The 13,077-nt window shown below is 43.9% G+C and overlaps 2 protein-coding genes, 1 long non-coding RNA gene and 1 other non-coding gene across 16 annotated transcripts in view; 1 reads left to right on the top strand and 3 right to left on the bottom strand.

The window, feature by feature from the left end:
* LOC101025167 (FACT complex subunit SPT16) overlaps window positions 1–3,039 on the bottom strand; it is a 34,388-nt gene extending 31,349 nt beyond the window's left edge. The window contains exon 1 of the mRNA XM_003901536.4: window positions 2,276–3,039. Coding sequence (XP_003901585.1) covers window positions 2,276–2,341 — 66 coding nt within the window. The 5' untranslated portion in view covers window positions 2,342–3,039. The remainder of the gene's footprint in view (window positions 1–2,275) is intronic.
* Window positions 1,850–9,333, top strand: LOC103886108. Its single transcript, XR_649541.4, has 2 exons — window positions 1,850–2,159; window positions 8,939–9,333. It is a non-coding gene; the product is annotated as an uncharacterized LOC103886108 (long non-coding RNA).
* CHD8 (chromodomain helicase DNA binding protein 8) overlaps window positions 3,598–13,077 on the bottom strand; it is a 68,281-nt gene continuing 58,801 nt past the window's right edge. For 8 of the 13 annotated variants that reach the window (XM_009211123.4, XM_009211117.4, XM_021940992.2 and 5 more), the window contains 9 exons: window positions 12,731–12,938; window positions 12,111–12,319; window positions 11,307–12,026; window positions 10,930–11,078; window positions 10,038–10,340; window positions 9,360–9,473; window positions 8,990–9,169; window positions 8,478–8,594; window positions 3,871–4,574 (listed from right to left, as the gene is read on the bottom strand). In XM_009211123.4, the coding sequence (XP_009209387.1) occupies window positions 4,011–4,574; window positions 8,478–8,594; window positions 8,990–9,169; window positions 9,360–9,473; window positions 10,038–10,340; window positions 10,930–11,078; window positions 11,307–12,026; window positions 12,111–12,319; window positions 12,731–12,938 (2,564 nt within the window). In that variant the 3' untranslated portion in view covers window positions 3,871–4,010. Of the gene's footprint in view, window positions 4,575–8,477; window positions 8,595–8,989; window positions 9,170–9,359; window positions 9,474–10,037; window positions 10,341–10,929; window positions 11,079–11,306; window positions 12,027–12,110; window positions 12,320–12,730; window positions 12,939–13,077 lie in introns of all 13 variants that reach the window. The other 5 variants (XM_031668260.1, XM_003901535.4, XM_021940990.2 and 2 more) reach the window with 3 other exon arrangements.
* LOC116276215 lies at window positions 9,677–9,780 on the bottom strand. Its single transcript, XR_004185645.1, has one exon. It is a non-coding gene; the product is annotated as a small nucleolar RNA U6-53/MBII-28 (small nucleolar RNA).

The raw sequence follows: 13,077 nt of genomic DNA, 5'->3' as shown, positions 1-13,077 counted from the left end.
CTCTCTTTCTTTTATTTATTTATTTATTTATTTTTTAAAGACAGGGTTTCATCCAGGGTGGAGTGCAGTCGCGCGATCACAGCTCACTGCAGCCTCAAACTCCTGGGCTCAAGGAATCCTTCCGCCTCAGCATCCCAAGTAGCTGGGACTACAGGAACACACCACCATGCCTGGCTAATTTATTTGCTGCTTCTTTTTTTGTAGAGATGGGGGCCTCATCATCTTGCCCAGGCTGGTCTTCAACTCCTGGCCTAGTGCTGGGATTACAGGCATGAGCCACGGTGCCCAGGCAGGATTGGAATTTTTACCATTCACTTTAATTTATTCTATTTCAATCCCAGTTTTCTCATTAAAAAAAGAAAAGGTGTAAAAGAGAAAAAAGTTATACAACACACCTATATATCCCACTATCTTTCTGCTATATCCAGGAGGATAAACAACCAGCTTTAACCCAGGAAACTACTATCTCTAATTAAGTATATCAGAATGGAAGCACTGCAGGCTGAAAAGACTGCATACACAAAGAACTTCTACAGGTGGGTTCTGGACATATTAACACAAAAGCAGTCTTTTGTGTTAATAAAAAGTCTTACTCAAGTAAGTTTTTCATCCACAGGTTTTGTTAACTGGTACATTTTTACATAGACCTGGCGCATAACTTTATTTACACCATCAGTGTCTTATCAATGTCTAACATTCTCCCAAGATGATGTCATTAAGGTAGTAAAAGGACCAAGATAAACTTCAGTGATTTTTGAGAAACAAAAAAAACGGTGGGTGGGAAATAACTTTCATGGATTTACAGACGATCATTTTATATTAGGTTTGCCAGGCCACAGTTAATTTGTAATGAAAGGGAATTTAGAGCTACAGATTAGTTTTCATGAATGGTATAGAGAATGAAATGATTTGATGAATCTGAATCACTGAGACTAGAAACAATTTTCGAATCAAAGGTTTATAGTTTCAGGGTTTATGGGTAGAAGAGAGGGTTTCGGATTTTTAGTACTTACTGATCATTAAAAAGTATCAAGATTTTAAAATGTTTTTCTAACATAGATTATGTTCAAATAATAATATGACACTGAAAGAAGGTGCAAAAAATCATTTGGTAGAAAATCAAAAAATTTTAAAAAATAAAATGTTCAGCATTCATCCAGCATTTAGTTCTTGTTTTTGCTTTTCATAAAATGCAACAGAGAATCAATTTTATTTTCAATTATTTAATGTATTTAGCCTCAAAAGATGAAACATGCACGGGCACCTTTAATATGAATGGCAAGGAAACAACCAATTTTAATGGCTTGGTTTTAGTAGATGATCAGTTTGAAAGGTAGTTATTTACAATGCTGAAATGAGAACTGATCATTTTTCTCAAAACGTTTTTCAGGTTAAAAAAAATCTTTATTAGTTTATCTTCCCTTAATGACAGGGTTCAGGGGCAAGACTTAAGCTAGCCAACTCAGACTACATCACAGAATGCAACCAAATGTTTGCTCAATTAGTAAGTTAACATCATAAAAATAAGTTTTAACTGTGGACGATTTTAAAGCAGCAAAACTGCCGAATCTTTAAAAAACTGGGAACTGCCACAGCTCTTTTAATGAACACGTGCCCCGGATACGCTACCAAGGAACTAATAAGGTTTTAGGCATCGTTTTGTTTTGTTTTGGTATTACTAATGTCTGCAGGCTTTCAGCGTTAGGTCTCTCTCTGTAACCCACAGCAGGGCCTAGAACATGAGGCGGTTGCGCGTGAGCAGTATTTCTTTTTTTAACTCCAGGAAATGCCCCGCAAACGATAAACGCTAAGAGCCCGACTGACATCCTTCTTGCCCTTCCATCTCTTCTTTACGAAAACGGTTATAACCCTGGCGGGACCAGGGGTGGAACATTGTGGTTTTGAAGGGACAGAGCGAGTGCGTGGGTGCGTGAGAACACGGCAGGAAGGGGCAACGAGACGTGACCACTAAGCAGGGGGGAAGGATGTTGCCTCTTCTAGGGCGGGAAGAGACTGCGAGAGGTGCTGTTATGCATGACCAAGGCTGGCACGCGGGGAAGATGGTGATGGCCGCAGGACAGGGTGAATGCGAGGGATTCCCTGTTAAGGGGCAGCGTTCGTGGCCGCCACCGGTGAACGATTCGGGAGCAACGAAAAGGGTGAGGCACTGAACCCGGGAATTCCTGACCGAAAGAGAAAAAAGGGCGCCGAGAAACAGGGTTATTATGGGATGGCTGAAGGGGCTCCCTAGGAAAAATTACAGGATCTTCCTCACCCGCCAATTGCTGTACAGTCTCTTCACTCGCCGATAATAAGCGTCTTTGTCCAGAGTCACAGCCATAGCCCCAGACGCCGCTTCTCCTCGGGTTCCGAGAATCACGCGAGGTCCCGGCTCCGCCACCCGCTCTCGGCCCAGGAATCCCGCACTCTCCCAATGACCCGGAAGTATCGACCTCAAAGATGCCCTTTCCGCTTCCGGGTCCCGACAGCGTTAGGGATTTCTTTTTTTTTTTTCCCCCCCCCAATCCTCTTTCGGATGGGCGGGGGAGACAGAAAGAAAAACAGGGAAAAATCAACAAAATGTGCGAGGCAAACAGTCGATTTTCGCGGGGTTTTCTTGTCAACTTCGCCACTGCCGCACGCGAATCGACGTCGTCACGTGACGCTCTGCCTCCGCCCTTAACTCAGCCCAGCCGCGGTTTCCAGGACCTCAAGACTTTTTGCCTAGGCGGCAGCCGCTAGGCGAAGCGAAGGAGGTGGTGCCTGCACCGCCTCACAAGAGCTGCCGCGCGCGGGTGTAATAGCTCCACCCCATTTGCAAAGGAAGGGGGAGCGGAAACAGCGGGATCTAGCGTGGGATAAAAGTGGTAATACTACAGTGTAACTGGGCATGCGCCCCTCCTGGAAATGATGGGAATGCAAAAGCCTTTAACTGCTCCAGAGCTGGAGGGATCTTCGGTGCCAGGATGCTGGGTCGAGCCGCGGGGACAGAGAACTCATACCAGGGAAATGGAGCCCAGCCTCGCGATAAACTACGACCCAAGCTATGGGGAGGAACCTAGCTTTCGAAAGGAAAATAGTATGTCCAAGCTTTAACTGAGCAGTAGTATAAGTCAGAGGAAACAAATGACCTGAGGGGCTCCACAAACTTTTAGTTCCTTCCCACAACCCCAACGCCTGAGCCAGTCGTGGCAGCATCCTTCCAGTGAGCCAGTCCCCTTGCTGCAGTTCATGAAAACTGACACTATTCTAGGGATTACCCCAAATAACCGTTACTTCAGTTAATTACTAACAAAATGTAAATGGTTCCTGATGAGATTCTTGCTCCCCGTCTCTTTTAAAAACTTGGAGTTTGAATCCAGAAGTTTGCCTACCTAGCATTTACCTTAAATAATTCCCTTGCCTTTAGCCAGCTGGACAGTCTACATTTATATATACCCTTTAGAGGAGTACAGATGACTTGTCTGCTCTATCCAAGGTAACTTAGTATGAATAGTATTGAACTTAAGGAAAGTGGTGCTGAAATTACCCACTATGAACAACTCAAAATCAATGCTCACATTGGGTTTGAGCAAATATAGAACCAAGGAAGAGTGGAAAAGGATTAACTTAAATTTATTAATGCCAAGGGAAGGAAGGTAACAGTTCCTGACCCTCCAGCTGTATCCACAGTTCGGCCAGGAACAGGCTCTGCCAGAGGCTAGGGCCAGCGCTACATAGTCTGTGGTTAATGGAGGTGACTAGGGAGGGGTGAGCGCACCAGCTGCTCTAGTCTCCTTTCCTTCCCCAGAAATGAGGAAGTGGTCATGTATTATTTTAGGAGTTCCCCTGCCCACCCAATCCTCTCATAATTGGGAGCAATCAGGTACATTTTTTTTTTTTCCTTTTCACCTCCTGGAGTCCTGGACTTCCCCACAGCTCCCCTGCCCCTCCCACGTTTCCATAGTCCAAGGGCCAGAGTAAATGAAAAATACAGCAGCCGCCCAAGCAATGGGGCCCATGCTGGGGCTTCAGTCATCAGCATCTTCACTGGAGTCTGAGTTAGCTGGCATCATAGGATCATCAATGAGTGAGAAGTCCCTTTCTGAGCTATCATAGCCCTGAGATAAATCATCATCATCTTCTTCATCCTCATCGTCATCCTCCTCAGGTTGCAGTGGTGGCAACCGCAAGGTAGTACCAGAGGCGGTAGTCGCTGGTGAAGAGGGGTAGCCAGGGGCTCTCAAGCCTGGATGGTGATGGTGGTGATGGTGGGGGTGGGGGTGGTGGTGGTGGTGATGAAGCATGGTGCTGGAGTCTACATGAGGGGATGATGCTGCACCACCCATCACAAATGGCATAAAAGGCAAAGATGCAGAAGTGGCACTGCTGTGACCCAAAGATGATACAGACTGTAGGCCACTACTGCTGTGTTGGAACGTGTTATGCAGAGATAGAGACCCAGTGCTTCCACCCTGCATGAGGGCCATCATCTTAGAAAGGTCTGGTCGCATCCTACGGGCCCGCTTCTTGCTGCTCTCTGGTGCAATAGGCCCTGGCAAAACCCGGTTGAACACTGTTTCAGTGTGATGACCCTAGGAGGAGAGAATAGAAGATAATAAAAAGAAAGAATGGGGAAAAAAGAAAAGAAACCAAAGCCAATGGAGTCCTAGCTTACAATGCTTTTTTACTGAATGTACTTTAGAAGAGGCAAAACAAGCATAGCCATACTAGGCTTGATTGGTGGTAATGGGAAGGAGGAAATGCTGGACCTAGCTGGTTGAAACATTCCGATACTGAAGGTAACATCAATGATTTCGTACTGAAACTCATATTAACCAGCTTTTGCTTTTTTCACCCATGACTATATTGTATCTTCAGTCAACCATTTCACAAATGCTTACCTTTGTTAAGAAGGGGTGTGGGTAAGACAATGAATGAATTAGTAAATGCACATTAAAAAAAACACTTAAGTGTCTCCTGATGGCAAGTTGTTCACCTGTTCTTACTATGTGAAGTGTAGCACAACTATATTGACATTTACAATAATATCCTCTATTAGCACATCAAAGCAGGGTGAATTCAAGACAGGTCAGATAAAGACTTCTAAATGTCTAGAACACCAAAAAACTGTCAGAAACTCCTCACCAAATTTAGTAAAATAATTTTTGTTCCACATTGATAAAAAACATATATCTGAATTTTAAATGGCTTCTTCTAGATGTTCTGACTAAAAATTCTGATTAAGTTAATTGAAGCTAGAAGTTATTCCTGCAGGTTCCAGGAATAACGTAGTGCTAGATTCACTGTCAATTCTATATTAAGAATTCTGGGCCGGGCGTGGTGGCTCATGCCTGTAATCCCAGCACTTTGGGAGGCTGAGGCAGGCAGATCACTTGAGGTTAGGAGTTCGAGACCACCCTCGCCAACATGGCGAAACTCTGTCTCTACTAAAAATATCAAAATTAGCTGAGTGTCAGCCAGGCGTGGTGGCTCACGCCTGTAATCCTAGCACTTTGGGAGGCTGAAGCAGGCAGATCACCTGAGGTCGGGAGTTTGAGACCAGCCTGACCAACATGGAGAAACTCCATCTCTACTAAAAATACAAAAAAGCAGGAAAGTCGCTTGAACCCAGGAGGCAGAGATCGCGGTGAGCCGAGATCGTGCCATTGTACTCCAGCCTGGGCAACAAGAGTGAAACTCTGTCTAAAAAAAAAAAAAAAAAAAAAAAAAAAATTAGCTGGGTGTGGTGGTGCATGGCTGCAATCCCAGTTACTCAGAAGGCTGAGGCAGGAGAATCGCTTAAACCCAGGAGGCGGAGGTTGCAGTGAGCTGAGATCATGCCACTGCACTCCAGCCTGGGTAACAGAACGAGACTCTGTCTCAAAAAATAAATAAATAAATAAATAAATTCTGTACTAGTCATATTAGGATTTTCTGTGATTTTCTATGATATTTCTTAAGAGTTTCAATTGACTATAAGGGAGTAGCAGAAGTACTTGAGGTAAAAATAGGTAACAGTGAAGGAAAGGCCCTTCTTACAGGCTGCTCTCTAATGTTAAATTGAAGACAGACATGGCATTATCCTTCCAGCCACCAGCCTTTCCCATGTCAACCATTCTGTTTATTGCACTCTTGTTCTCATCGAGGCTAACAGGGAAAACTGAAACATTCTTCCATGGTAACACTTCCATCAATATAAAAATAAGCCTCATAAATCTACATATATTTTGCATTTCAAACTTGTTAAATGCAAAATACTGATAGTTTACTTTAAAATTAATTTTGTTAAAAGATATTCCATGTGGTTATACAGACACATAAATATATGTGTATGCACATAGCCTTCCATATCCATGGATTCAACCATCTGTGGATTGAAAATATTTGAAAACAACAAAAAACTAAAAAAGAAAAAGAGAAAATAATACAAATTTTAAAACAATACAGTGTAACAACTATTTACATAGCATTTATATTGTGTTAGGTATTATAAGTAATCAAGAGATTAAAGTATATCAGAGGAAGTGTGTAGGTTACATGGAAATACTACATGATTTTATTTTATTTTTACTTACTTATTTATTTATTTATTTATTTTTTTAAGACAGGGTCTCACACTCTATTGCCCAGGCTGGAGTGCAGTGGCATCATCATGGCTCACTGCAGCCTCAGCATCTGGGCTCAAGTGATCCTCCTGCCTCAGCTTCCCCATAGCTGAGACTACAGGATTGCACCACCAGGCCCAGCTAATTTTTTTTATTTTTTGTAGAGATAAGGTCCCAGTGGGGTCCCCAGGCTGGTCTTGAACTCCTGGGTACAAGTGATCCTCTTGCCTCAGCGTCCCAAAGTGCTGGGATTACAGGTAAGAGCCGCCACACCTGCCCGTACACCATTTTATATATAAAGGACTTCAGCATCCACGGATTCTGGTATCTGTGGGGGTCCTGGAACCAATCCCTCACAGATACCGAGGGATGACTATATGTGTATAAAGATTTCTGTAGAAGATCAAATGGGGGAATGATTAGATAAGGCAAGTGCTAATCCATTTTAAATGACTCTACCAAACAATGATTTATGTATGCTTTAAAAATACAACTACTGACCAGGCGCTATGGCTCACGTCTGTAATCCCAACACTTTGGGAGGCTGAGGCGGATCACGAGGTCAGTAGTTCGAGACCAGCCTGACCAACATAGTGAAACCCCGTCTCTACTAAAAATACAAAAATTAGCTGGGCGTGGTGGCACACACCTGTAATCCCAGCTACTTGGGAGGCTGAGGCAGGAGAATCACTTGAACCTGGGAGGTAGAGGTTACAGTGAGCTGAGATCAGTCCATTGCACTCCGCCTGGGCAACAGAGCGAGACTCCGTCTCAAAGAAAAAAAAAATTACTATTGACCAGGCACAGTGGCTCACGCCTGTAATCCCAGTACTTTGGGAGGCTGAGGCAGGTGGATCACCTGAGGTTGGGAGTTTGAGAAGAGTCTGGCCAACATGGCAAACCTTCTTCCTATTAAAAATACAAAAATTAGCTGGGCATGGTAGCATGCACCAGTGGTCCCTCCCAGCTACTCGGGAGGCTGAGGCAAGAGAATCACTTGAACCGGGGATGCAGAAGTTGCCATGAGCTGAGATTGTGCCACTGCACTCCAGCCTGGGTGACAGGGCAAGACTCTGTCTCAAAAAAATAAAAAATAAAAAAAAAATACAACTATTGCAGAAAGTAAGGTAAGCATAGCCAAGAGAAACTTTTGCAGTTGTAATCTGGTGGAAAGAAGAAACTATGGGTACTTAATCCACCAAATGGCCTATTATCCATCATAAAAGTATAAGTAAATTTGAAAATATAGAATAACTTAATGGCCAAATTTATTATTACAAATTATAAAACATAGTTTCCTCTGCTTTTTCCATTACTGACATATTATTAGTGATTCTCAACCTTTTATATATTGGGAAATCTCATGACTATTTTCCTTAGTAGACCTGTCCAAACACTTCTAAAATATATAGAATTAGAAAACTTAAGGCCGGGTGCAGTGGCTCAAGCCTGTAATCCCAACATTTTGGGAGGCCGAGGTGGGTGGATCACGAGGTCAGGAGTTCAAGACCATCCTGGCCAAGATGGTGAAACCCCATCTCTACTAAAAATACAAAAATTAGCCAGGCGCAGTAGCAGGTGCCTGTAATCCCAGCTACTCAGGAGGCTGACGCAGGAGAATGCTTGAACCCAAGATTGCACCCGAGATTGCACTACTGCACTCCAGCCTGGGCGACAGCAGAGTGAGACACTGTCTCAAAACCAAAACCAAAACCAAAACCAAAAACCAAAAACAAAAAAACTGGTTTCCTTATTGGTGAACGCAAGATAATTTTTCACAGAAACATACATAGGAAAAAAGATAAATAACATTAGTCACAATCATCATTGAAAGCCTTTAATGTCACATCTAGTGTGGGAACAGAGTGGTAATGCTGCAATTTCTCTCACCTTTTTCCCATTTCTAGAGTTAGCTGTCTGTACTGGTTCCATTCCCAAACAGTTCAATTCTGCCTTATTATTTTTTTTACATCTTTGCCACTTCTGTTTTCTGCGATCTTCCATATACTGCAATAGAAAAAAGTCAGTTATCCTACAGGAATAGAAATTTTCTGTGGAGTAATTATTAAAGTACTAGTGTCTTTTGTTTGATAATAAATGCTTATTGCATAGATAAAGGATTAATCCTAGTGGAAAACTGTCATTAAGTGGGATCTCTCCAAAAAATATTAGGTGGTTTATATAATAGTTCAACAGTAAATATTTGCCTAGCACTTAAGGTACTTCAACATTATTTTATTTTGGGCATCACAACTGTGAGGTTGGAAGACTGGGTATTACTAATTATTACCCTTATCTTGCAGATACAGAAATGATGATATAGTATGTCATACTTTCTCTTTCTCATGCAGCTTAAATACCGAAGGAATGACTAAATCTTGCTGGATGGGACTGCCACTCACCGCTAGAAATCGGGGATCAACAGCAAACTCTGGATGACCCTGTAACCACATCTCCAGTTCAGCCCGGCGAGGGGCATCCTCACCCACCAGCAAAGTACCATCCACCTTATTGATGACGGGGATCCGGGTCTCCAGGTCCACATCAAGGTGATTAGGCTCTTCCATGCACTCCACCTCCAGCTGCAAACCCAGAATCCACCCCCATGAGCACATACTCTTCTTTGGGGGAGGGAGGGAGGGGGAGCAGAGCCAATGGTAGTCATGAAATTACTCTAGTATTTTCCATTCCCTCAATCCCACTGCCTTCATCAATTATTGGGAATAAAAAGACAATCTAATCATCAGGTTAAAGACTTTCTCTACCACCCACCTCTACCAGCTTCTTTCTGTTCCCCTTCTTCTTATGAAACAGTGGATGTCCATCTCCCATTACTCCATTCGCCATCAACTTGTGCTTCTGGAATGTTAACTTCAATCCTTCCTCCTAGGAACACAAGCCACCCACTCAAGACATCATATGGTACATGTTTTTCAAAGTAAAGATTAAGCTTTGAGGGATGTGGGCTATAAATCATCCTCTTGCCCAACGATGGAGAGAAGGAAGGCCATCTGACTAAAGGGTAAAATTATAAATACAAGAAAACATATACCCTTTTTCCTTAGAAAGATTTCACTTCTTCACCTAGTGCCCCTCAGCATTTACGAGAAAGAGTTTATTTCAACAACACCCAATGCAGGGTAAAACTCCCTACCTGGTGTCTCCGTATTAGCATGGCAATTCATCACAGGGGCAAAATCCTGCTATTTCTAAACATACTAATTTAAGAAACTTTTTATTGTTGAATATTAATAGGATTAATAATCAATAGGGTTCAATAAGGAAAACAACCAGGAAAAATGACTCTTCCTAAATAGATCTTTGTAAGCTCTGTGTTCTCATTTTTAAAATTAGCTAACCAAATGAGTTTAGTAACCTATTAGTAAAATTAGTTACAGCAAGGATTCCAGCCTCCCTCCCCACTTCCCAATGCCCATATGCTGAGCTTACATCTTTGATTTGAACTGTAAACTCCTTTTCATCAATGCCTCGGCGAAGTTTGGTGAACTGGGCTGCCGCTGTGGTGACTGCGGATGCTTCCTCCTCTGCCATGGAAGCTGCACTACTACTTCGTGGTGTGGGGACTGGAGAGTCACCATATTCTCCAGGAGTCAATGAGGGACTGTCTAGCAAGTGGTTGCCTGGCCCCAGAATTCCTCCTGTTACCATTTCCTGGCTCCTACGGCTAGAAGGCCACTTCCCTGAGAGTACGGCCTGGCAGACGAGGTCAATACGGTTTATCAGGACACGATCCTGAATGGGGAAAGAAAGAAATACCATTTTAAGAGTCTGAGTACTAGCTGTGTGATCCTGTGATACTCAACAGCGCCATCACTACCAGGATGGGTAAAAATCATAAGGCAGAAAGGAGGAAGTTAATACTATTAAGATTCCTAAGTTGACTGGGAAGTTTCCTGGGGGAAAAAAAAAATGCAGCAATAAACACAATTTTAAAAAACCAGAACCAGGCCGGGTGCGGTGGCTCATGCCTGTAATCCCAGCACTTTGGGAGGCCGAGACGGGCGGATCACGAGGTCAGGAGATCGAGACCATCCTGGCTAACTTGGTGAAACCCCGTCTCTACTAAAAAATACAAAAAGCTAGCTGGGCTTGGTGGCGGGCGCCTGTAGTCCTGCTGAGGCAGGAGAATGGCGTAAACCCAGGAGGCGGAGCTTGCAGTGAGCTGAGATTCGGCCACTGTACTCCAGCCCGGGCGACAGAGCGAGACTCCATCTCAAAAAAAAAAAAAAAAAAACCAGAACCATATGTTCCTTGTTCCCTGGATATAATGTTACACTGTATTTCTGGACTCTACATGTCCAGGGATGAGGCTGTTTGTTACCTTGGGCCACTCAGAGGCTCTTTGTCTTTCTTGCAGTAGCAGAAGCTCAGGGGTCATTTGTTCTCCATCTTCATTTGGGAACCCATCTTGGGACATAGTGAGGGACAGGAGACTCTCTTCATCATAGAGCTTTGAGCGGGACTGGTCAGCTGGTAAGAGATCCCACAGAATGTGTGAGAAAAGATGGAAGAATAATGTCATATGGTAATGATATTTATTATATGCGCTTTGAATAAAGGCCTAAAGAACAACAGGTCTCTTTTAACATTTTATCAAATCAAAATCAAAATCTCTCTCAAGAGGATGCATTTCGAAAAGGGAAAGAGAAGAGAGGGGGAAACAGGGAAGAGGGCCAACAGCCTGTCGCATGCACTCACTTAGCTTCTCTTCCTTCTCGTCCTCACTCTCATCAGTGCTGGAGCTGGAGCTGGATGAGGATGAGGAAGAAGAAGATGATGGTGACAGCTTGCTCAAGTCCAGCTCAGAGTCTGAATCATCCTCATCCTCCAGTTTGACTGGTGGAACACTCCGAGAAACCAGAGGGGTAGTATCAGAGGGGGCTACTCGCATCTCATAGTCTTGTGGGGTTGGTCGGCTCCTGGCCACCACCTCATGCTCTAGCTTTAAAGTCAGACTCTCCAGACTGGGGACCTGGGCAGCTGTCTCCTCGGGTGACTTTTCAACAGGAGCATCTGGGCGCAGGGGCAATGGTGAGGCAGTGCGTGAGGTATACTGCTGGTGCAGCAGTGGAGTAGAGCAGCGTGACAAGGATGGAGCTGGTGCTCCTGCTTGATGGTTCTGCATATAATTCATACGGGCAGCCAGAAAAGAGAAGTCTGGGTCCTGCATGATGTTGCAGTCTGTTTGGCTCACCCCATGGCGGGCTGCCCCTCGTAGAAGCTCCCCATCATGCCGAACAGGCTCCCACCATTTGGGCAATTCAGGACCAGGAGGCTGACACAATGCCAGTCGATCTTCCAAAAGGGGGTGGCATAAAACTTGTTCCCGTAAGCGCCGAAGCAATTCTATACGGTAAAGAGTCCGTGAGGCCCTCTCCTCAGTGATGGGCTCAATGAACAGATTAGGGTCTGGGGGTTCTGCAAGAGACAGGAGTAGAAGAAGAAATTAACAGAGTTGCTTCTGTTGACGTCCATCCCCACCCACTCTGCAATCCTGCTTACCATCTCCAGCTGCTGGGGGAAGGCGGCATACTTGGCGGCACATGGCCACAAAGCCATGGAAGTACTTGGTAAGGCTTTCATCTGTTTTTTTGTCTAGTCGAGCAAAAGTGCGGAAGCGATCCCAATGGAACTGCATGGTGTCAGGGTCATATTCCACACCAAACGTAGACACCACTCGATAAAAATCAGTTTGTTCACGCCTTGTCCATCTACAAAAGGAAAAGTAGGGCAACAATAATCAGAAGAACACAAGAAAACTGGTTATTTTTTAATGTGTTTTAGAATATCTGAAAACACAAAAATTGAAAGTAGACGCAAAAAAAAAAAAAAAAAAAAGAAAGGCCCAGAAGAAGCAGTGAGAGGTACTCCGTAATGAGTAAGAATTACAGAGCCAAGGGGGAAAATGGCACAGGCAAATATCAATGAGAATGTCTATACAGGAGGCCTACCTGAGAGTTAATGATTACTGTACACAAGTGAGGTTTTAATTTCTACAGGTTTAACCACCCAAAGCAGAAAAAATGGTCCCTCTTTAGAGAATTCCAAATAAATCCTTCCTGAGATGGCTTTCAGTATAGGGACCATAACTGAAGACATAGATCAGCACAGGTTTATTTTACCGTTGTTGTTTCTCCCGCCGTGCAATTTCTTTCAGCTTGAAGGCTGCTTCACAACGCCGCCTTCGCCGGTCCCCACGTTCTGCAGCCTCTATCTTCATCTGTTCTCTCTTGTAGCTGCGCTGATATGCTGTTACTAGGCGCCGAAGTCTAGCTGTTAGGGCAGAGCCTGGAGGCCAGAATAAATGGCCTGGCTGTTGGGTCACCTGGGCTGTGGAAAACAAAGTAGAATGAATAGGAAGTATAGCAAGGGTAGTAGAGGCAATACTAGTATTTTAACCCACCCAAAGGCAAAGCTCTTAGAAATCCCAGGATAGGACAGAATTCAGTGAATAATTCCCCAACCCACC

This window comes from Papio anubis, chromosome 7, assembly GCF_008728515.1.
Source record: "Papio anubis isolate 15944 chromosome 7, Panubis1.0, whole genome shotgun sequence".
In the NCBI taxonomy this organism is placed as follows: Eukaryota; Metazoa; Chordata; class Mammalia; order Primates; family Cercopithecidae; genus Papio; species Papio anubis.
The sequence above is the reverse complement of the archived record's forward strand: the minus strand, read 5'-3'. Positions and strand labels throughout refer to the sequence as shown.